Source organism: Somniosus microcephalus, chromosome 5 (genome assembly GCF_052327205.1).
Source record: "Somniosus microcephalus isolate GS21.2 chromosome 5, FLI_Smic_1.0, whole genome shotgun sequence".
Lineage (NCBI taxonomy): Eukaryota > Metazoa > Chordata > Chondrichthyes > Squaliformes > Somniosidae > Somniosus > Somniosus microcephalus.
In genome coordinates, this window is record NC_140991.1 from 65980773 (window position 1) to 66003208 (window position 22436).

The following is a 22436-nucleotide window of genomic DNA, read 5'->3' on the forward strand; positions in this document are numbered from 1 at the left end:
TACCCCCAGTATGCTTACGTAGCGTACCCGGACGGGCGGGAGGACGCAGTCTCCACACGAGACCTCGCACCTTCGGGTGCCCCTGTGACACCACCATCGCCACCCACCACTACCCACACCCCGATCCCTGTAGACGGCATGCCGCAGCCCCAGGACCCGCCATTGACTACACAACCTCTCAACGAGATGCCAGGTTCGGCGTTGGATGCTGCACCATCACCGCCACTGCTACGACGATCAGGACGGCATACAAGGCCACCGGATAGACTTAATTACACGAACTTTTAGTTTACACGAACTTTTAGTACACTTCACCCCGCCGGACTCAATTTTAAACAAGGGGTGAATGTGGTAAACCACTGTTTGTTATTGTTGTTGTTGTTGTTGTTGCACACTGTTGTGCCTATGCATGCCTCAGCTGACTCCGCTCCTGGCTCCACCCACATGCCCGGGTATAAAGGTGACTGCTCTGCAGCCCCCTGCCCTTTTGGATACCAGGCAACCACGAGAGGCATGCTCTGTTTTTTGCTAATAAAAGCCTATTAATTAACTCTCTGTCTTTTATGAGGAATTGATAGCGCATCAGTGAGGGAATGAGGTGAAGAGGGATAGCCCAAAGAGAGGAGAAAAAAAAGTAAAAGTAGGCTTACAAACAAAATATAAGTAAAAATGTTTTGAAGATAAGGTTTGTGGGTGGGGGACGACTGCTAAGGCTTATTGATTAATGTTCTCATTATCTCCTTTCAGTAACAGTTTCAACATTTCCATTTTTCACTCACCTTTCCTATTCGTATCCCAGTTACCCACTGTTGTAGAGTCCACGGGTCATCGCAGCACAGGTACTTGATGTACTGTGACTCTTTCTGAATCTGGGGGTGCTAGCAAATTAAATTGATCATCAAAACTGGAGCTATTCTCTGATCTTTTAAAAGTATTATGCATTGAACTGTAGGGTTTTACATACAAACATTTCGGTCAAGGTTTTGTGGAGAGGCATTAGGATAATCTGACCTAAGTGAAAGATATTTTCTCCTTGCGCAGGTTTTGTTTGAACAAAGACTTGGCAAATCTGGCAAATTTGCATCTTGCAGACATAAAACAAAGTGGAAAACAAAGCTTATTCCGTGAGTGAAGAAGAGCTGCTGGATGAAGGTGGAGCTTCAATTGTCTTAGTCAGCTGTGATTAAGCATTCAGCTGTTGAATTCTGCTGGCTTTTGCTTGGGGAAGGGGGACACACTTGTATGCATACTTGGGAGTTGTGTAATACATGGCAGTCAGGAAACAACCGTAATACCATTACTTTTCGGATGTGTTTATGACCATTTTAGTTTCAGTCAAGCATTGTAGAAGGATGTGGCAATATCCACTTTATCCCTCCCACATAACCTGGAAACACATATATCTGAACAAAATCCCTTCTGGATAACATAATCCCACTGTACTACTTTTGTTACTCGTAATGATGACAGATTAAAGATCCCTGTAGACCTCTAACAGAAAGCCTCCACACTGTATAAATTTTGCTTGAAAGCAAGAAAACAGATAATACCAGAAATGCAAGGGTATACATGTCAGGAAAGGATGAACAGGCTGGGTCTCTTTTCTCTTGAAAAAAGAAGGCTGAAGGGTGACCTAATAGAGGTCTGTAAAATTATGAAAAATTTTGATAGAGTGGATACAGAGAGAATTTTGCACTTGTGGGGAAGAGCAAAACTAGAGGCCATCAATATAAGATAGTCACCAAAAAATCCAATAGGAAATTCAGAAGAAACTTCTTTACCCAGAGAGTGGTGAGAATGTGGAACTCGCTACCACAGGGAGTGGTTGAAGCGAATAGTATCGATGCATTTAAGGGGAGGCTAGACAAGCATATGAGGGAGAAGGGAATAGAGGGTTATGCTGATAGATTTAGATGTGGAAAGACGGGAGGAGGCTTGTGTGGAGCATAAATACCAGCATGGACTGGTTGGGCCGAATGGCCTGTTTCTGTGCCGTATATCCTATGTAATCCTATGTAATACATTGTCCAACATGATGGCATCATCACTGAACAACAATGTCATCATGCAGTGTAATATGAGCTCTACATGTGATAGCAGGAAAGATTTTTTCAGGTTGTTACAAAAGTGAAGTGGGATCTGAACATCTCAAATAGCTGGGTTGATGACACAGGACCTTTTAAGAGTATATGAATCAAATACGGTTGACCGGACTTGAAAGAAAAAGGAATTGCAATAAATATATTGTTTAGCCAACAAGCAGGAGATAAATGGAAATATGACTTCACATCACTGGTGTTGCTTCACCGACTGCATTCTGGTCGATATACAACAGTCATGATTCCATGGAATTTAAAATGGCTACTTCCAGGGAATGGAACATTGACTACTACAGGCCAATCCAGTGGAAGCGAGGTAAATTCCATGTTAAAAAACATAGATGTTTTTAATAAAACTTTGTCAGCCTGGGATTGCTCCAAACCTTGTGATTGGGAAGGCCACAGGGTATCTGGAGCTTTGAGAATGCATGTGTAGCATTTTAGTTTAATTGAAGATGGAATGAGGCCCAATTTTAACTCCAGGTGGATTCCCCACTCAGGCCTGAGTTAAAATTACAGTCGGTGTCAACGATGTCATCGGGTCACAACACGCATATGTAAAGAAGGACCCTGTTGGCTCCGGGCAGGTGTCCTAGCTGCCTGCTCAGGAGAGCAGGTTAAAATTGCAGATGTTGCGATCATGGCAGCTTTCGAACAAGTAAGAGCCCAGGCGATTTTAACTGCCCACCCGCCAGTTTTCTGCTGAGCGAGTAGGGTTAAAATCACCCCAGTATATGCTCATTTAGGGGAAAGAAATGCTGGTGAATGGAACATTCTTCCAATTTTTGTACCAATTATCAGCCTCAAAGGATTTCCCAATCGGGTGTATCACAAGTTACAATAGTCCTATGGCTATGAGATGACTCCATGCCCTCTATCCTGATTTAGTATCAATGCTGCAAGTATACATAGTTCACAATTTAATTTTAACTCTTAATTTCTGATGAACTGATAATTAAAACAATTCTTAACAAAATGAAAAGTAAAAGCAGCTAATGCTTTAAATATAGTTGCCGTGGTTTACCTTCAGTACAAAGCAGTGATCGGTCGGTGCTTTGTATTTTGTTTTGCAATTCTTTCCGTAGTAAATATTGACATTCTCAAATTGGATGAAACAAACCAGATCACAAGATGTCTGTTGGAAAAGTCAAATCATTTAGAATGTGTTTGCGAAGTCGCTCAAAATACTAAACAGAGGAACTCTTCACAAACTTATTTACAATGTTGTTATCCATAGTGACCAGAGGAATTCTTATCCTTGATTAGTTAGTTGAAAGATAAGTTTTGGCTGTCTGCAAGAATGTGCTACTGCCACTAGGGGGTAGTGCAAACACCTTTAATGGTGTTTTATTAATGGGACTCACTGAGTACGAGCCCTTTCTTGCCATGGGAGTTTCTGCTGGGAGTCATGTATTGTTTTACATTTTGCCTGTAAACGTCGCTGACTGTTTGGAAGTAAGGCTTCAGATATTTCATTAAGCATTATTTTAGTTTAAACCTCTTTTAGCAAAAAATGCATCTTTACATTTTCTGACCTTAGTTTTTCCTTTGGGAACATAATAAATCCCAGAAGCTCGCAGGAGAAAGTATCGACGTTTCCATGACTTTTTTCCATCTTCTTTTACACAGAGGGCTCCTTCAAGCTCTGGTACAATGACAGATGTTCCACAGAAACATTCCTATGTGCACAGATAAATTTAGTTTATGTGACGGGAAACATTAAACATCTAAAGCACTTGTTATGAGTAAAAGCGTTTTTATAAAGCTAATAAACATGACTTGCAGCCAGGTCAGATGCTCAAAGTGGGATTATTTAGTGCACTACAATTCTCAGGGAAACTGAGTAGTCAAGTTTATCAAAATGATATGATCAGGAAACTGGGATGCCTGAAGCTATCATAATAATCAGTCTGAGCTAGCTTTATAACATATGCTTCCTACCACCTCTGAACCATATAGAGCAGGAAGGTTCCAGGTTCAGACCTCAGATTGTGCCGAGTTAATCAGCACATTAAATTGGCCTTAGAGTCCCTGGACTAGAAGAAGGGATTGTTAGACACTTTGACATGATGGAGGGAACTTACTGCTCAGTAGCGTGCTAGTGCCCACACTGTCACAGAATGCCAACACAGTGCTTTTAAAACAAAGTTGTGCATACTTTACTCTCACAGAGTCATAAAGTTATGCAGCACAGAAAGAGGCCCTTCGGCCCATCGTGTCCGTGCCGGCCATCAAGCACTGTCTATCCTAATCCCATTTTCCAGCACTTGGTCCGTAGCCTTGTATGCTATGGCATTTCAAGTGCTCATCTAAATGCTTCTTGAATGTTGTGAGGGTTCCTGACTCTACCACACTTTCAGGCAGTGAGTTCCAGATTCCAACCACCCTCTGGGTGAAAAAGTTTTTCCTCAAATTCCCTCTAAACCTCCCGCCCCTTACCTTGAAACTATGCCCCCTGGTTATTGACCCCTCTACTAAGGGGAAAAGTTCCTTTCTATCTACCCAGCTATGCCCCTCATAATTTTGTACACCTCAATCAGGTCCCCCCTCAGCCTTCTCTGCTCTAAGGAAAACAACCCCAGCCTGTCCAGCCTCTCTTCATAGCTGAAGTGCTCCAGCCCAGGTAACATCCTGGTGAATCTCCTCTTCACCCTCTCCAATGCAATCACATCCTTCCTATAGTGTGGCGACCAGAACTGCACACAGTATTCCAGCTGTGGCCTAACTAGCGTTTTGTACAGCTCCATCATAACCTCCCTGCTCTTATATTCTATGCCTCGGCTAATGAAGGCAAGTATCCCATATGCCCTTTTAACCACCTGTCCTGCTGCCTTCAGGGATCTATGTACATGCACACCAAGGTCCCTCTGATCCTCTGTCCTTTCTAGGATCCTACCATTCATTGTGTATTCCCTTGCCTTGTTAGTCCTCCCAAAATGCATCACCTCATACTTTTCAGGGTTAAATTGCATTTGCCACTGTTCTGCCCATCTAACCAACCCATCTATATCGTCCTGTAGCCTGAGGCTTCCCTCCTCGCTATTTACCACTCCACCAATCTTCGTGTCATCTGCGTACTTACCGATCATACCTCCTACATTCATATCTAAATCATTAATGTACACTACAAACAGCAAAGGACCCAGCACCGATCCCTGCGGTACACCACTGGGCACAGGCTTCCAGTCACAAAAACAACCTTCGACCATCACCCTCTGCCTCTTGCCGCTAAGCCAATTTTGGATCCAATGTGCCAAATTGCCCTGGATCTCATGGGCTCTTACCTTCTTGACCAGTCTCCCATGTGGGACTTTGTCAAAAGCCTTACTGAAGTCCATGTAGACTACATCAACTGCACTACCCTCATCCACACACCTAGTCACCCCCTCGAAAAATTCAATCAAATTGGTTAGACATGATCTCCCCCTGACAAAGCCATGCTGACTATCCTTGATTAATCCTTGCCCCTCCAAGTGGAGGCTAATTCTGTCCCTCAGAATTTTTTCCAATAATTTCCCTACCACTGATGTTAGGCTCACTGGCCTGTAATTCCCTGGTTTATCCTTACTCCCTCCTTGAATAATGGTACTATGTTAGCTGTTCTCCAGTCCTCTGGCACCTCCCCTGTGGCCAGAGAGGTTCTGAAAATTTGTGTCAGAGCCCCTGCAATCTCCTCCCTTGCCTCACACAGCAGCCTGGGATACATCTCGTCTGGGCCTGGGGATTTATCTACTTTTAAGCCTGCTAAAAGCGCTAGTACCTCCTCCCTCTCAATACTAATTTGTTCAAGTATATCACAATCCCCCTGCCTGATTTCTATGCCTACATTGCCCTTCTCCATAGTGAACACAGATGCAAAATATTCATTTAAAACCTCACCTACATCTTCCAGCTCCACACACACATTGCCACTTTGGTCCCTAATGGGCCCTACTCTTTCCCTGGTTACCCTCTTGCCCTTAATATACTTATAAAACACCTTGGGATTTTCCTTTATTTTGCCCGCCAGTGTTTTTTCATGCCCCCTCTTCGCTCTCCTAATTTATTTTTTAAGTACCCCGCTGCACCTTCTATACTCCTCTAGGGCTTCCACTGTTTTTAGTCCTTTGTATCTGCCAAAAGCCTCCCTTTTTTCCTAATCCATTCTTGTATATCCCTTGACATCCAGGGTTCTCTGGGCTTGTTGGTCCCACCCTTGACCTTTACAGGAACATGTTGGCATTGTACTCTCTCTATTTCCTTTCTGAAAGACTCCCACTGCTCTGATATGGTTTTTCCTACAAGTAGCTGATCCCAGTCCACTTTGGCCAGATCCTGCCTTATTGTATTGAAATCGGCCTTCCCCCAATTTAGAACCTTTATTTCCGGCCCATCTTTGTCCTTTTCCATGACTACCTTAAATCTCACCGAATTATGGTCACTATCACCAAAATGCTGTGATCAATCTCCTACTGACACTTCTACCACTTGCCTGGCTACATTCCCTAGAATTAGGTCCAGTACCGCCACCTCTCTTGTAGGACTTTCTACATGCTGGCTCAAATAGCTCTCCTGGATGCACTTTAAGAATTCCGCACCCTCTAAGCCTTTCACACTCTGACTATCCCAGTTAATATTGAGGAAGTTGAAATCCCCTACTATTATTACCCTATTATTTCTACACTTCTCTGAGATTTGCCTACATATCTGTTCCTCTATCTCCCCCTGACTGTTTGGGGGCCTATAGTACACTCCCAGCAAAGTGCTTGCTGCCTTTTTGTTTTTAAGTTCTACCCATATGGCCTCATTAGAGGAACCTGCTAAGACATCATCCCTCCTTACTCTGTGATGCAAAGTGCCGCATTGATGCAAATTATGCGATTTACATGGATTTTTATATTTTGATTGCAACCATCATGTTCCAAGGCACATTTAGTGAAAGGTTTTCAGAGCTCCCCTGATGGCTGTTGGTAAAGTTAGTTTATCAGCATACAGAATGGGAGGTCCCAGATTCAATTCTGGCTCTACGCTGAGGTAATTCATGTTGGATGGGGTGGCAGTAGAGTTGCTATAATTGGCCTCATTGTTCCTGGGCTAGGAAGGGGAAAATCATCCAGGGTTCACTCTCCTGATCACTTTTCAATGAGCCATAGTGGAAAGTGCACATGCTTGAATGTTGGGTGAAGTCAAGATTGAGCTTGGTTATGCTGTCCCCTGAGGTTGAATTGGCTGCCAACGCTCATTGTCTAGGGTCTCACATGAGGCCACTTAGGTGAGGTGGCGGTTGACTCCTGGTGGCCGTGGAACCAAATGCTAGTGTGAGTAGATGCCCTCAGCAGAGAGGAGGGCCGAAAAACAGCAGGAGAAAAAGTCAGATACACGATGGACTTTTGGAGTTTGATGGTGGCATCAGAGAGGAAATGGCCTAAGGGTGTCAAAACTCCAGAGGTTACTTCGTTCCAGACTCAGAAGATGAACGCAAAGCATTTAAAAAATATATATAAGCCACTAAAGACCTCAACCAATTGGGGATGCATTAAAATAAGTTTATTTATAATTTAAAAAAAAATATGGCTCCCTGGATGGCTCAGTGGATTAACACATTGGTCAGTATTCAGTCAAACCTGTCTATTATGGCTACCCAAGGGACCATTACAGTCGGCTACTATATACAGTTAATGGGGTAGAATGCCCGCCTTGGGCGCAATCGGGAAATTGCACTGGTTAGGTTACAGTTCAAATTTCTGCTAAAATGCATTTGCATAATCACAAGCCTAAAGTCTTCCATGAACCAGCGCAATCGGGCAGCGTAATTGAATGTAAGAGTTTCTTTTTTTTCTTCCTATTAAAAATTATTCCTTGATGTATTTAAGAGTGGTTACCTGGTGCAGCTTGATTAATACAGCTGAAAATGGGTTTATCACAAAAAATAAACAAGTTAATAAGAGTGGCCAGTCCTTCACCTGTGAGTAACCTGATTTAAAATCACTGAAAGTGACTTAAAAGGACTATACTGAACGATTTAATAGTTTTATTAGTATACACTAGTCAGTTTCTTAATAAATTAAAGAAAGAAAAGAAAGACTTGCATTTATATAGCGCCTTTCACGACCACCGGATGTCTCAAAGCGCTTTACAGCCAATGAAGTACTTTTGAAGTGGAGTCACTGTTGTAATGTAGGAAACGCAGCAGCCAATTTGCACACAGCAAGCTCCCACAAACAGCAATGCGATAATCACCAGATAACCTGTTTTTGTTATGTTGACTGAGGGATAAATATTTGCCAGGACACTGGGGATAACTCCCCTGCTCTTCTTCGAAATAGTGCCATGGGATTTTTTTACGTCCACCTGAGAGAGCAGACGGGGCCTCGGTTTATTGTCTCATCCGAAAGACAGCGCTCCCTCAGCACTGCACTGGAGTATCAGCCTAGATTTTTGTGCTCAAGTCCCTGGAGTGGGATTTGAACCCACAACCTTCTGACTCAGAGGCGAGAGTGCTACCCACTGAGCCACAGCTGACACAAAATTAAATATTTTTTGATATGAAAACTTTTAAAACATGCCTACTAGTGCCTCTGCACATAAGAAAATGAGTGCAATTTGAAGAGCCTTCCCTAACCAGCACAATAGGCAGAAGCTCGCAATGTCGTCTTGGGGGCGTGGCCAGTTTTGTAGGCGGTTCCTGATCCGGGCGAATTGAATCTTCAACCAGCATAAACGATCGTGGAAAACACAAACGCAAGTGGTTTTAGGGTTAATCACTGCCGTTTATTATTCCCCGATCTTTTGCGCTTGTTCGGCCGATTCTGTCTGGATTGTGCTAATATTGCTAGTGTGAACTAATGGAAACTCTACCCCAATATATCTGACTGGCAATTGCGTATATGACGGGTGATGACTGATGTTTGTTTTTAAAGTTTTTGAAAAGACAATTGTACTTTTTTTTGAAAACATTAGAACTGCGCCCAATCCTGTCCTCATCCAATAACCACACACGTGCACTTTCCAGCAAGAGCCACTTGATGATAGCAAAATACTGCGGATGTTGGAAATCCGAAATAACAACAGAAAATGCTGGAAAAACTCAGCAGGTCAGGCAACATCCGTGGACAGAAATTTGAGTTGACGTTTCGGGTCGAACCCTTCTTCAAAACTGGAAAGAAAAGATAGATCGGAGGCAGGGCTGCGATCGGACAAAAGAATAAAAGAAACAAAAGAAGTAAAAAAGAGACAATAAAAGGTGTTAGAAGCTAGACGAGATGGTAATAGGCTGAGATTGGGTGTAAAGTGTACTGGCAGGGCAAGGGATAGCTGCCAGGTGTGAGAGCGAAACAAAAGGAAAGGGGGGGGGGGAAAGGAGTGGAAAAATTACAAGAAAAAATGAAATAGGGGCCGAGGTTATGATCTGAAATTGTTGAACTCGATATTGAGTCTGGAAGGCTGCAGAGTGCCTAATCGGAAGATGAGGTGCTGTTCCTCGAGTTTACGTTGAGCTTCCGTGGAACAATACAAGAGGCCAAGGACGGTGAGGTCCGAGTGGGAATGGAGCGTTGAATTAAAATGACAGGCGACCGGAAGCTCGGGGTCACCCTTACGGACTGAACGGAGGTGCTCCGCAAAGCGGTCACCCAATCTGCGTTTGGTCTCCCCAATGTAGAGGAGACCGCATCATGAGCAGCGAATACAGTATACTAGATTGCGAGAAGTACAAGTAAATCGCTGTTTCACCTGGAAGGGGTGTTTGGGGCCCTGGACAGTGGGAAGGGGGGAGGTATAGGGGCAAGTGTTACATCTCCTCCGCTTGCACGGGAAGGTGCCAGGCGAAGGGGAAGGGCTGTTTGGGGTGATAGAGGAGTGGACTAGGGTGTCTCGGAGGGAGCGGTCCCTGCGGAATGCTGAAAGGGGAGGGGAGGGGAAGATACGTTTGGTGGTGGGATCACTTTGGAGGTAGCGGAAATGCCGGAGGATGATCCGTTGAATGTGAAGGCTGGTGGGGTGAAAGGTGAGGACAAGGGGAATGCTATCGTGGTTCCGGGAGGGAGGGGCAGGGGTGAGGGCAGAAGTGCGGGAGATAGAACTGACACGGTCGAGGGCAGTGTCAATCACGGTAGAGGGGAATCCTCGGTTGCGGAAAAATGAAGACATGTCTGAAGCACTGGTGTGGAAGGTGGCATCGTCGGAGCAGATACGGTGGAGACGGAGAAACTGGGAGAATGGAATAGAGTCCTTACAGGAAGCGGGGTGGGAGGAAGTGTAGTCCAGGTAGCTGTGGGAGTCAGTGGGCTTGTAGTGAATATTGGTCAATAACCTATCCCCAGAGATGGAGACGGAGAAGTTGAGGAAGGGAAGGGAAGAGTCAGAGATGGACCATGTGAAGGTGAGGGAAGGGTGGAAATTGGAGGCAAAGTGAATGAAATTGTCAAGTTCGGGACGAGAGCAGGAAACGGCACTGATACAGTCATCAATGTATCGGAAAAAGAGGTGAGGGTGGGGACCCGAGTAGGACTGGAACAAAGATTGTTCCACATAGCCCACGAAAAGGCAGGCATAGCTAGGACCCATGCGGGTGCCCATGGCAACACCTTTGATTTGGAGGAAATGAGTGGAGTTAAAGGAGAAGTTGTTCAATGTGAGAACAAGTTCAGCCAGGCGGAGGAGGGTGGTGGTGGATGGGGACTGGTCGGGCCTCTGTTCAAGGAAGAAGCGGAGTGCCCTCAGGCCATCCGGGTGGGGGATGGAGGTGTAGAGGGATTGTATGTCCATGGTGAAAAGGAAGCGGTTGGGGCCAGGAAAGTGGAAACTGTTAAAGTGGCGGAGGGCGTCCGAAGAGTCGCGGATGTAGGTGGGAAGAGACTGGCCAAGGGGAGAAAAGATGGAGTCAAGATAGGAAGAGATAAGTTCCGTGGGGCAAGAACAGGCTGAAACGATGGTAGTGATAGTGATCATGAGCATGAATTTTGACTGATTTTTTTTAACTCTCTAGCCCAGATGTGCAGAAGCCAACTGTATCAGTCCTAATGCTGAGATCAACTAACCTAGTGCAGACTGAGGCTTGAATCTGGAACTTAGTCTGCATGGTTCAGTCCAGCATTGGGCATTATTTTTTTTTACAGTGATCTGTGATACAGTGCACTAGAGTGCTAACATGATTGTAGCCCTGGTTCACATCACCATGCTCATGAGCCCAGCTGGCTTGCATCTCCTGGGCTTCAACTTCCTGTTTTGAAGTGGACAGCTGTTTATGCACAATTAATGACATTATATGTGAGCTACAAATTTGACAATGAAATTGATTTTCCCCCAAGAGTGACCTGACATGCTTATAAAAAGCCTCCTTAATTACTGGGGAGTTCTTTTCCAAACAAAAGTACAAGTTCCTGTTATGAGGAAATTGTTTGATCATGTGCTATCAATCATAGGGCCGAGAGCTCACTTTTAAGAAAAAAGGGCACTCCACCATGAAATCAGCTCTCTTCTTGTGTGTAAACAGAATTAAAGACAGATTACCGGCAGGGCACGTCATACACTTCAACAAGGTGAGGTCTCCTTTCATCTACCATTCATTTTAATGTTTGCTTATTCAAGTTTGGAGTATTTGTACATTCATTCCATTCTGCTAGTTTATAAAAAGAAAGGCCTAGAAATTGGGTTTTGGCGCAGCCAGGGCTTTAGCGCCGGAAGTTAGTGCCGGCGCTAAGTCCCCCTGCGCGCGCCAAAAATTCAGTAGCACCGCGCCCAAACGGCTGCTGGCGCTACTGGAGGGTTTCAGCGCCTCCCAATGGGCGCTACCTGCCCCATTGCGGCGCTGTTCCGGCGCTGCGGCGCCCGATGCGGTGCGGCAGGCTGGGGAAGTGCAGGCCTCCTCCTTCCGTTAAGGAGGAGCTGCCTGCACCCGACCGCTGGCCGTTGACGGCTGAATAAAAATGAGCCCGGCACCTCGGAGAAGTGCCGGGCTCGCGGCCCACATGCATCTGTGCCGCGGGGGGGTCTTGGAGGAGTCCGGGGAGGGAGGTGCGGGCAGGCGGCCGCCGGGGAAGCGGCCGGCCGCCGCGCGACCTTAATGCGCCGGCGCTAACTTCAGCAAGGCACCTTTTACAGAACGTTGCTTGCGGCTGCCACGGGCGAGGCGGCCGCAACTCAATTTTGGAGTTCGGGCGGGTTACCACGGCAACCGGGACGCTGCGCACACCGATGACGTCATCGGTGCCGGCGCAGCGCTACCGGTGCAACGCCGCTTTAGGGCCCCACTCAATTTTTCAAATGGCCATAACTCTGGCGCTAGTCCCTCTAGCGCCTCAAAAGCGGCGCTAAGGCTAGTGAATTTCTAGGCCAAAAGCTTTTGGCAGCTGAATACTTTAACCTGTAACCTTTCTTTTAGTAATTGCTAATATCACACATAAAGGAAAGAAATAACTTTTATATAGCACCTTTCACGGCCACAGGAAGCCCCAAAGCACTTTACAGCCAATTAAGTACTTTTGACATAGCACCAGCTCCAGCAGTAAAGACAATTGGGCCTAGAAATTCAGTGCCCTTAGCACCGATTTTGCAGCGCTAGAGGGCCTAGCGCTGCAATTGGCGCCGGTTCCTAAATTGCCTGGGGCCCTTCCACGGCGGTAGACCGGTAGCGCTGCGCCGGCACCGATGACGTCATCGGTGTGCGCAGCGTCCCGGTTGCCGTGGTAACCCGGCCCCAAGCCGAAATTCAGTTGCGCCCGCCTCGCCCGTGGCAGGCGCAACTAAGACTCTGGCAACAGAGTCTTCCCCCAGTGTGCGCCGGCGCATAAAGGTGGAGCGGCGGCCGGCCGCGTTCCCGGCGGCCGCCTGCCCGCACCTCCCTTCCCGGACTCCTGCATTCCCCCCCCGCGGCCCTGATCAGTGTCTCATGCGAGCCCGGCACTTCCCCGAGGTGCCGGGCTCAGATGTCGGGTCAATCCGCCGGACAGTTGTCGGCTGCAGGCAGCTCCTCCTTAACAGGAGGAGGAGGCCTGCAGTTCCCCCGCCTGCCGCACCGCATCGGGTGCCGCAGCGGGGGATTAGCGCCGGGAAACCCAAGTTGACGCCCGTTTTGAGGCGCTAAAGGAGGGTTTTAGCGCCCGCCGCCGTCTGGGCCCGGCGCACCCGAATTTTCGTCGGGCGCTGCCGCATTACCGCTGGCGCAAACTTTCTGGCGCTACAGCCCTGGCAAGACCAGAACCCAATTTCTAGGCCTTGGTGTCTTCAGTGAAAAAAGGGAGGAACTGACTACTGTATATTAAAGTGCTGGTAAATCCCAGAAGCACAGACCTTTAAATCTGGGATAAAAAAAACCAGTCTCAGTAATATCTAATAACTGGCTTTAATTATTTTTTAGTGTCATGTTACCTATATTTGAATGTTCAAAGTACACTCCTTGGGTTGTCTTAAGTGTATTTTTGTGGCGATTTTGGCATGGCTCAGAAATAAATTACAATCCACATTGCATCTGCTGCAAATTTAATGTGGAAATGTAGGGAACATGATTCTAAATAATAAATAAAGCCAGTTATTAGATATTATTGAGTCTGGGATTTCTCAGTACACGAGGATAGCACTGAAAGGGAAAAGCTTCTCCTCAAACTGTCATTGATTAGTAAGGAAGAAACAAATCAAAGCGAGAGTGTCAATGACCCAGAATTAATCAAAAAGTAGAAGGTAAAAGGAGCATCTCAATGGCAGAACCTTGAATTTTTTTTAATGTACAACTTCAGTATGTATTTGCAATTTAGTTAAAATTGTGTCCAATAGCTTATTGTGCATTTTTAAATTTAAAATAATATCCTCTTCATAAGTTGATAACCTGTTTAGAATTGTATTGCAAATTGCAGCCTATTGTGGCATTACGATGAATTATTATTAACCAAAATGAACTAAGGCAGTGGAAGAGGGTTATATTTATGAGAAAACTGTTACAATATAGTATGAATAAATACTTGCTTACTAGGATTAACTTTCCCTTTAATATATACATTGCAAAGTGAAATCTTTTAACTTTAATGATGAGTTCCCCTTTAAGAATACTCATAGTAAACTCCCTGGGTATGTAAACGCATTTTTTAGTGGCTCAACAAAAGTAACTTTTAACCCATGCTACACAAAAAAATTATGCATTCTCAATATTTAATGTAGGTATTATGGTACTAAATAATAATTATAAATACATTGCTTTCAATGTTTTTGAGACTGGCGGTTTTTATGTCGCACATTTAAAAGTGTGTGCATCTGGGAGTTGCTGGCACTTTGATGATATAGTCAGCTCTTCCACGAGTTAGCCTTTACTGCTGGACCTTGCTCTTTTAGTATCTGATCCAGCGGATTAGTGATATTCAGTACATTTATTTGTTACACAGCACAGGAGATTTGTCATATTAAATACAGTCAGAATGTGAGGAAAATTAAACATCAAAAATCTGGCGTTCCGTCTGAGTGGTGCAGTGCTGTCTGATGTGTTGTGTCTGGTTGAATAAGCCTGTCATCTTCCCTTAATGCCTTCTGACCTGCTCAGTGAGAATCAATGAGACCTCAGGAGAATCCTCAGCTGTCAGTGTAAATTAAGTGCAGAGTCTTTTATTGAATTGAGAAACTCACTGGCTGGTGACCCAGAATAATATCACCAGGAATTTTATTTTCAATATGCACCTTAAAAGGAACATCTCAATGGTAGAACCTTGATTTTGGGAAAAAATTGGTGCTATTGGCAGGTTTCAGAATTTTCAACCTCTATATGTGTTGGCTGGGAGTTACCATTAGGATTGAGGGAAAGGTGCTAGCTGGTCTAATAGAGACTGGGTTGTCAGAACTACCTGTCAGTGATTTTCCAATTTTATGGCTTAAAAGCTGGTCTCATTTCAACTGTCACAGAAATGGATTCACTATATACTGCCATTACAAGAAAAGCCCTCTTTAACTATAAAAGGCCCCGATTTTAACTCCAGGTGGATTCACTGCTCAGGCCTGAGTTAAAATTACAGTCGGGTCTCTATGATGTCGTCAGGCTGCAACATGTATATGTAAAGAAGGATCCTGTTGGCTCCGGGCGCATGTCCTTGTTGCCTGCTCAGGAGAGCAGGTTAAAATTTCAGAAGTTGCGATCATGGCGACTTTCAGACAGATAAGAGCCAGGGCGATTTTAACTGCCCACCTGCCAGGTTTCTGCTGAGTGAGTAGGGTTAAAATCGCCTATTAACATTTCTACTCTTTTGTGTGGACGAGCCTGTCCTTTTTCCAGTTATTTTTCTGCCCATTATTGTTCTTCCTATTCCCTGGCCACTATGATTGAGAAAGTGGACAGGCAGCATCAAAACTGTTCCCAGCATCTACCAGTGTTGTTATAAACCACAGAGATCAAATTAAAAAAAAACTGTAAATGCCGCAAAACTGAAAATGCTAGAAATACACAACAGGTCTGACAGCATCTAAAAAGAGAAAAGATGTTTCGGGTCTCTACCTAAAATGTGACCCTTTCTTTTCTCTTCAATTTATCTGCTGTTTATTTACAGCATCTGAGTTCTAAACCAACTACCAGGAAAATGGTGCAGTGATGACTTGCCCACTGATTTTCATTCTGCTTGTGAGGAAATCCTGGGCTATTTCACAGCATTTCCCCACAGTAAAATCAGACGCTCAATGCTATGGATTGAATTCTGCATCCCACCACTGCTATGAAGCAGCATGATTGTGCTCCATTGTGCTAGGCTGCTGCTTATCTTCATTTTAATGTATGATCGTGGAGATTTCTCAGCGGAGACATTAAGGATAGTGAGGAGGAAGAACAGTTATTCCAATTGCAGTGCTGAATTGTTTCTCAGTGAAAAGATCCTATTAAAACTGTGTGACGTGTAGCCAGAAACACTTGAATCAAACAGAAAGCAAAGATTTCACCTTTACGAGGTGGATTGCTTGTGTGTCTATCACTGTCACAGTGTCGTGGGCTCTATCACTGATGTGGGCCTCTGTGTCAATTTTTATTGTGTTGCACTTATATTCCAAAGCTAGTTGCTGTCTGTAAATAGTTGTTTCTATCTAGCATGCCAAAAATTCCGATTGACATGGTACCATGAAAAAAATGATGCTAATGTAGTGTCATCAGAATGATATCATAAAATCATACAGCACAGAAGGAGGCCATTCAGCCCATTGTGCCTGTGCCGGCTCTTTGAAAGAACTACCCAATTAGTCCTGCTCACTTCGCCTTTCCCCATAGCTCTGAAAATGTTTCCTTTTCAATTATTTATCCAATTCCTTTTATGAAAGTTATTATTGAATCTGCTCCCACAACCCTTTCAGGCAGTGTATTCCAGATCGGGACAACTATGTTCTCAATTTTACATTGTTTTTGTGTTTCATGGTTATTAACAGTTAATATTTGTTTCCCTCACTGATGTGAATTCTTAGTATGATGGCCTGTGATATAAATTGATATGCACAAATAAAATAGTGGATTGTTACAAAGTGTTTAGAGTATTTACTCACCTCCAGTAAAGCCTCCTTGTTTTTCTCTTTCATATTCTTCCCTTCTGCTTTCTTCTTTGCAATGTAGAAGTTCTGGACACAAAACACAAAGAAAAGTTATTTCTCTCAAATGTGACGGAATGTAATAGAAACATAGAAAACATAGAAAAATAGGACCAGGAGTAGGCCATTTGACCCTTCGAGCCTGCTCCGCCATTCAATATGATCATGGCTGATCCTCTATCTCAATACCATATTCTCTCCCCATATCCCTTGATGCCTTTTGTGTCTAGAAATCTATCTATCTCCTTAAATATATTCAGTGACTTGGCCTCCACAGGCTTCTGTGGTAGAGACTTCCACAGGTTCACCACCCTCTGAGTGAAGAAATTTCTCCTCATCTCAGTCCTAAACATCCTACCCCGTATCCTGAGACTGTGACCCCTCGTTCTAGACCCCCAGCCAGGGGAAACATCCTCTCTGCATCCAGTCTGTCTAGCCCTGTCAGAATGTTATACGTTTCAATGAGATCCCCTCTCATTCTTCTAAACTCTAGTGAATACAGGCCTAGTCGACCCAATCTCTCCTCATACGACAGTCCTGCCATCCCAGGAATCAGTCTGGTGAACCTTCGCTGCACTCCCTCTATGGCAAGTATATCCTTTCTTAGGTAAGGAGACCAAAACTGCACACAGTACTCCAGGTGTGGTCTCACCAAGGCCCTGTATAACTGTAGTAAGACATCCTTGCTCCTGTACTCAAATCCTCTTGCAATGAAGTCCAACATACCATTTGCCTTCCTAACTGCTTGCTGCACCTGCATGTTTGCTTTCAGTGACTGGTGTACAAGGACACCCAGGTCCCTTTGTACATCAACATTTCCCAATCTAGCACCATTTAAATAATACTCTGCCTTTCTGTTTTTCCTACCGAAGTGGATAACTTCACATTTATCCACATTATACTGCATCTGCCATGTATTTGCCCACTCACTCAACTTGTCTAAATCACCTCTTTGCATCCTCCTCACAACTCACAATCCCACCTAGTTTTGTGTCGTCAGCAAACTTGGAAATATTACATTTGGTTCCCTCATCCAAATCATTGATATATATTGTGAACCGCAGGTAATATATTTTCACAGAATAAAACTGTTACTGTTTACATTGTGAGTGTGAAGTGACTGCGACACAGATTATCAGTGTCTGCTAGGTTTCCAATTTTTTCAAAGTTTTGCTCTTTCATATCAACAAAATTCATGGAGCAGCTTTTTAAAAGAAATTTTTCTTTGCTCGTCATTTTTTCCCCCAACATTTTCTCCCCTTACCTTCTACCCTGCAAGCATTGGCCCGGAATTTGCAGTTGTAATGACGGCGAAACTGTCAGCGCTCGCCGTCATTACTGTGTAAAACTGACAGCAACTTGTGGCGTCTGCACATGCGCAGTTAAACGTGGAAATCCGGAAGTTGCTGTCAGGGTGCGCTATTGTAGCCTTCGCAGCTACAATCAACACAGTGATTTGATGTGAACTTCAACTTTTTATGCATTATACTCGCTGTAAAAACCATTGAAAAAGTTAAGCCTTGTTGAATGAGGTGTAACTGAGTTTTTAACCCCGGACTAAGTTATAATTACTGCCGAACAGCCTCTCTGGCCTTAAAAACGAATTTATAGGTGTGGTGTGTTATTCCTGCCATTCAATGATAAAAATTCTATAGATTTTTAAAATAAATATATTTTTTAAAGGTTGTTCATGATATTTCAGCTTCTACCTTAATCCCATGTGTGTGTCCCAATATTTTTTTTGCTCTCTGTAAAATGATTAAAAAGTGAATGATAATCAGTGCTTTTAACTTCCTGGTTTGCTGTCTGTGAGAATTCTTCAATCTGATTGGCTGCTCAGCCTGATTGATAACATCGCTGTTCCTGGATGCCACAGATCCTCTATAGATGGTGTCAGAATGAAATTGACGTCGTAATGAGGGAAAGTGACACCACAGATCCTGCTAAATCTTTGTGGGCAGCTTTCTTTGAGGTCAGCGGTAAGCGCCATCCCTTCGCTGCTGACCGCAAAATCCGGCCAATGTGTCCTTGCAGTGGTACAGTTTTACAGGTAGCAGTCGTTCTCTGGAATCACTGTCATTTACAATATGTATACATGATTTGGAGCTCAGGACAGAAATAAAGCTGTATAAATTTTCAGATGACATTAAATTAGTGGTGGTGGTGTGGGGAATAATGGGGGGGGAGAGGGTTCAAACAACAAGAAACAGGCAAACCAAATACAAAAGGTTGATAATGTTAAGACTAGGGAAGTGAAATAAGAGTGTTAATGTAAACTGAATGGCTCACAGCTGCAGGACACCAGATAGGTGAGGGGTCTGGAGATATTGTTGGATAGTTCGCTGAAACCAACAGCACAGTGTTTGGCAGCACTTCATGTTGATGAGTCTGTACAAAACATTGGTACGGCTACACCTGGAGTGCGGTGTCCAATTCTGTATTATAGCCAGGATATCCAGGTATTGGAAGCAGTGCAGAAAAGGGCGACCAGACTGATACCTAGCTTAAGACATCTGAGCTATTGGAAGAAGTTGAAGAGCCTGAGATCATTTACTCTGGAGAACATAGGAACATACGAAAGGGGACAGGAAAAGACCAACTTGTCAATGCAGCATCCAGACATGGTGCAGTCTACATGCACCTTCGACCCACCCTCCCCCCGCCCCCCAATTACACAATCTCCTGAGACGCACAACAAAAAAGAAACTATCTTAGGCCAATTTAGAATAAATTTCTAGGAGATCCTTCTCTAAACCCCGAATGCAATCAAGCAAGCTGTAGGAGACTGCAGTAACTGATATAACTACTTACAGCTACTCCTCATGTACTTTCTATAACTTGCGATGTTTTCCATTCTTAGGAACTCATCAAGCTCCCCTTTGAAGGCCCTAGCAACTCCATACCTACCATTTAAAATGCTCTGGCAATCTATTCCAGAGGTCAAAGTATCTCTGCAAAAATAAATACTTCCTGGTATCTAACTTAACTATGTTCTTTATATTGTGTGGTGATGGATTCAAGTGCTCCCCTCTCTCTCTAGCTCACATAACTTACTCACCTGAGCAGAACTTTCCCCTTCAGCATTTTAAAGACCTCAATCATATCACTTCAAAGTCTATCCTTCTCTTGTGAAAAAAGCCCCAGTCCCCCCGAGTCTCTCCTGATAACTAAGAGCTCTTAGTATCGTTCTGGTGACCCTTCTCTGGACTTTCTCCAGTGGCTCATTATCTCCCACCACAAGAGGGGACTAAAACTGGGCACAGCATTCTAGCTGTGGCCGTACCAAAGCCTTACTTATATGAGGCAAGTGTCATGTTTCTAGTTTAATTTTTAACTATCCTAGCTATACACCCCTATACCCTATTTGCTTTCCCTATGGCCTCGTCTCACTGGTCATGGGCCTTCAATGTTTCATGATCTATGACCTCTAGGTCCCTTTCCCGCTCTGCAGCCTTAAGCAGGTGACCCTGCATGGTATGTAGATGGCTGGAATTACCCCGCCACAGGAAGCAGCGGATAATCATTATGCATCATTACCTGAAGTTTTTAGAATTTTGAAAGGAATCGATAGGGTAGATAGAAAGAAACTTTTTCCACTGGTGGGGGGGGGGGTCTAGGACAAGGGGACATAACCTTAACATCAGAGCAAGGCCATTCAAGAGAGAAATTACTAAAGTTAGGAAACACTTCTACACGTCTTCACGCAAAGGGTGGTAGAAGCGTGGAACTCTCTCCCGCAAAAAGCAGTAGCTGCTGCCTCAATTCATAATTTTAAATCTGAGGTCGATAGATTTTTGCTAGACAATGGTATAAAATGATATGGAGCCAAAGTGGGTGGATGGAGTTAAGATACAAATCATCCATGATCTCACAGAATGGCAGAACAGGCTCGTGTGGGTGAATGGCCTACTTCTGTTCCTATGTTCCTAAAACTTGTGGCCCAAAGGCTGCCCGCCAACATCAGGTAAGTGGCAGGATTGACTGCCAAGACCTTCTTGTGTGGATCTTGTGATCAGGAAGGAGTGGGTCCATGATAGGGGAGGCCTAAGCTTTCCTGGTGGGGCCTGGAGCAGCATGTCTGGCTCCAGTAAAAAAAAAGTTTTTCTTTTTGGGACACTCTAGCCCCGATCTTCATCCCCACTGTCTTCACATGGCTGGAAAGCCACTGTGGCTTCCCACTCAATCAGTCTAATTAAATTGCTGTGGGGTCCCGATGATGTCATGCATGATGTGAAGTACATTTCCCTGTATTGTGAGTGTATGTAATGCGTTTTCTACTAATATTGATGCATGTGGCTAATACGGTGTAGCCATAGCCACACCTGTGTCAGCCTAGTTATGCTCAATTCCTAAGTCCCACTCCAGGGACTTGAGCACAAAAATCTAGGCTAGCAATCCAGTACAGTGCTGAGGGAGTGCTGCACTGTTGGAGGTGCCGTCTTTCGGATAAGACATTAAAAACCGAGGCCTCGTCTGCTCTCTCAAGTGGACATAAAAGAGGAGCGGGGGGTTATCCCCGGTGTGCTGGCCAATATTTATCCCTCAATCAACATAACAAAAACAGATTATCTGGTCATTATCACATTTGCTGTTTGTGGGAGCTTGCTGTGTGCAAATTGGCTGCTGCGTTTCCTACACTACAACAGTGACTACACTTCAAAAGTTGACTGTAAAGCTCTTTGAGACGTCCGGTGGTCGTGAAAGGCACTATATAAATGCAAGTCTTTCTTTCTTTCTGTGGCGAGTCAGTGATTTCTACAGGACAACACTGCTCTATGCAAAGGCATGCTTTAATGGGACATTTAGATTGAGACAATATTTGACCTTTTTTTTGGCTTGGACAGAGGCAGAAGAACCATTACAGTGACATCTCATTTTAGTGACATGATGAAGCATTCAATGTGATTTGCATCATTGTATTGTACGTTTGTGAACAAACAAAAAGAGGATGGCCAATCACTTTTTCATGATGCCCCTTTAAACCCCTCTCTAGTCAACTGACAGAAGGAGCCTGTCCAAAGCAGTAAAAGTACTGCTGCACATAACTTCATGTGTAGCAAATAAATGTGTTTACATGAAGTACAGATGCCTCACTGAAATATTTTATACCATGCTGTTCTAACAGCATCAGATAAAGCTGGAAGGTTGACATAGGGACAGTTACATGTATTTTTAATGACTATGAATACATCAACACGAGAAATCTAATGTATCCAATTCATGGAACCCTAGAGACTATAAATACAGCTCAGTGAAGCACAAAATCACACAATAAATGGTTGGCCAATAAAGTCACAGTAGTGAAAAAGATTGAATACACCGTTTGGAAGGTGGTATGTGAATTTGTAGCCCTTTGAAAGAGTGAACTATTGGTTGTACTATAATATCAAATAACCAAATGCACATTTATAAAACACACACCAGCTTTCCTTCTTTAATAATACTATGGTGTGGCAGAGCCACCAAGGGACTTTTATATGTATGTACATAATTGCCTTTAACAGAGTGAATCGGTACCTGTATTTGTTTGCTGTATGTAAATAACACGGTCCCTTTAAGATGTAGACCAAACGCGATGACGTCATCACGCAGGTCACGTGACTTCCCAACGGCAGGAAACGTGATGACGTCATGACGTCAGCGGGGAAGCTTCCAGAATCAGTCCTCGTGGAGTCAGCCTTAAGCAAACACCTGTTGTTTAGTTCTCTTGCGTTTTAACTGTTACTTCCACCAGTTTGTATTAAACATCGTTTAATTACCAGAGTTGCCTGGTCTCAGTACTTCAGATAGGAATTTGTCAATTCCTACAATGGCTTAATAATT

At 44.2% G+C, this 22436-nt stretch overlaps 1 protein-coding gene across 1 annotated transcript in view; it reads right to left on the reverse strand.

Annotated features, from left to right (window-relative positions):
* The window catches only part of apbb1ip (amyloid beta (A4) precursor protein-binding, family B, member 1 interacting protein), a 254338-nt gene that overhangs the window by 45098 nt on the left and 186804 nt on the right, over positions 1-22436 (reverse strand). Inside the window, exons 8-11 of the mRNA XM_085987735.1 lie at positions 16572-16643; positions 3635-3778; positions 3124-3234; positions 780-878 (exon numbers count right to left, since the gene is read on the reverse strand). Of these exons, the coding sequence (XP_085843861.1) occupies positions 780-878; positions 3124-3234; positions 3635-3778; positions 16572-16643 (426 nt within the window). The remainder of the gene's footprint in view (positions 1-779; positions 879-3123; positions 3235-3634; positions 3779-16571; positions 16644-22436) is intronic.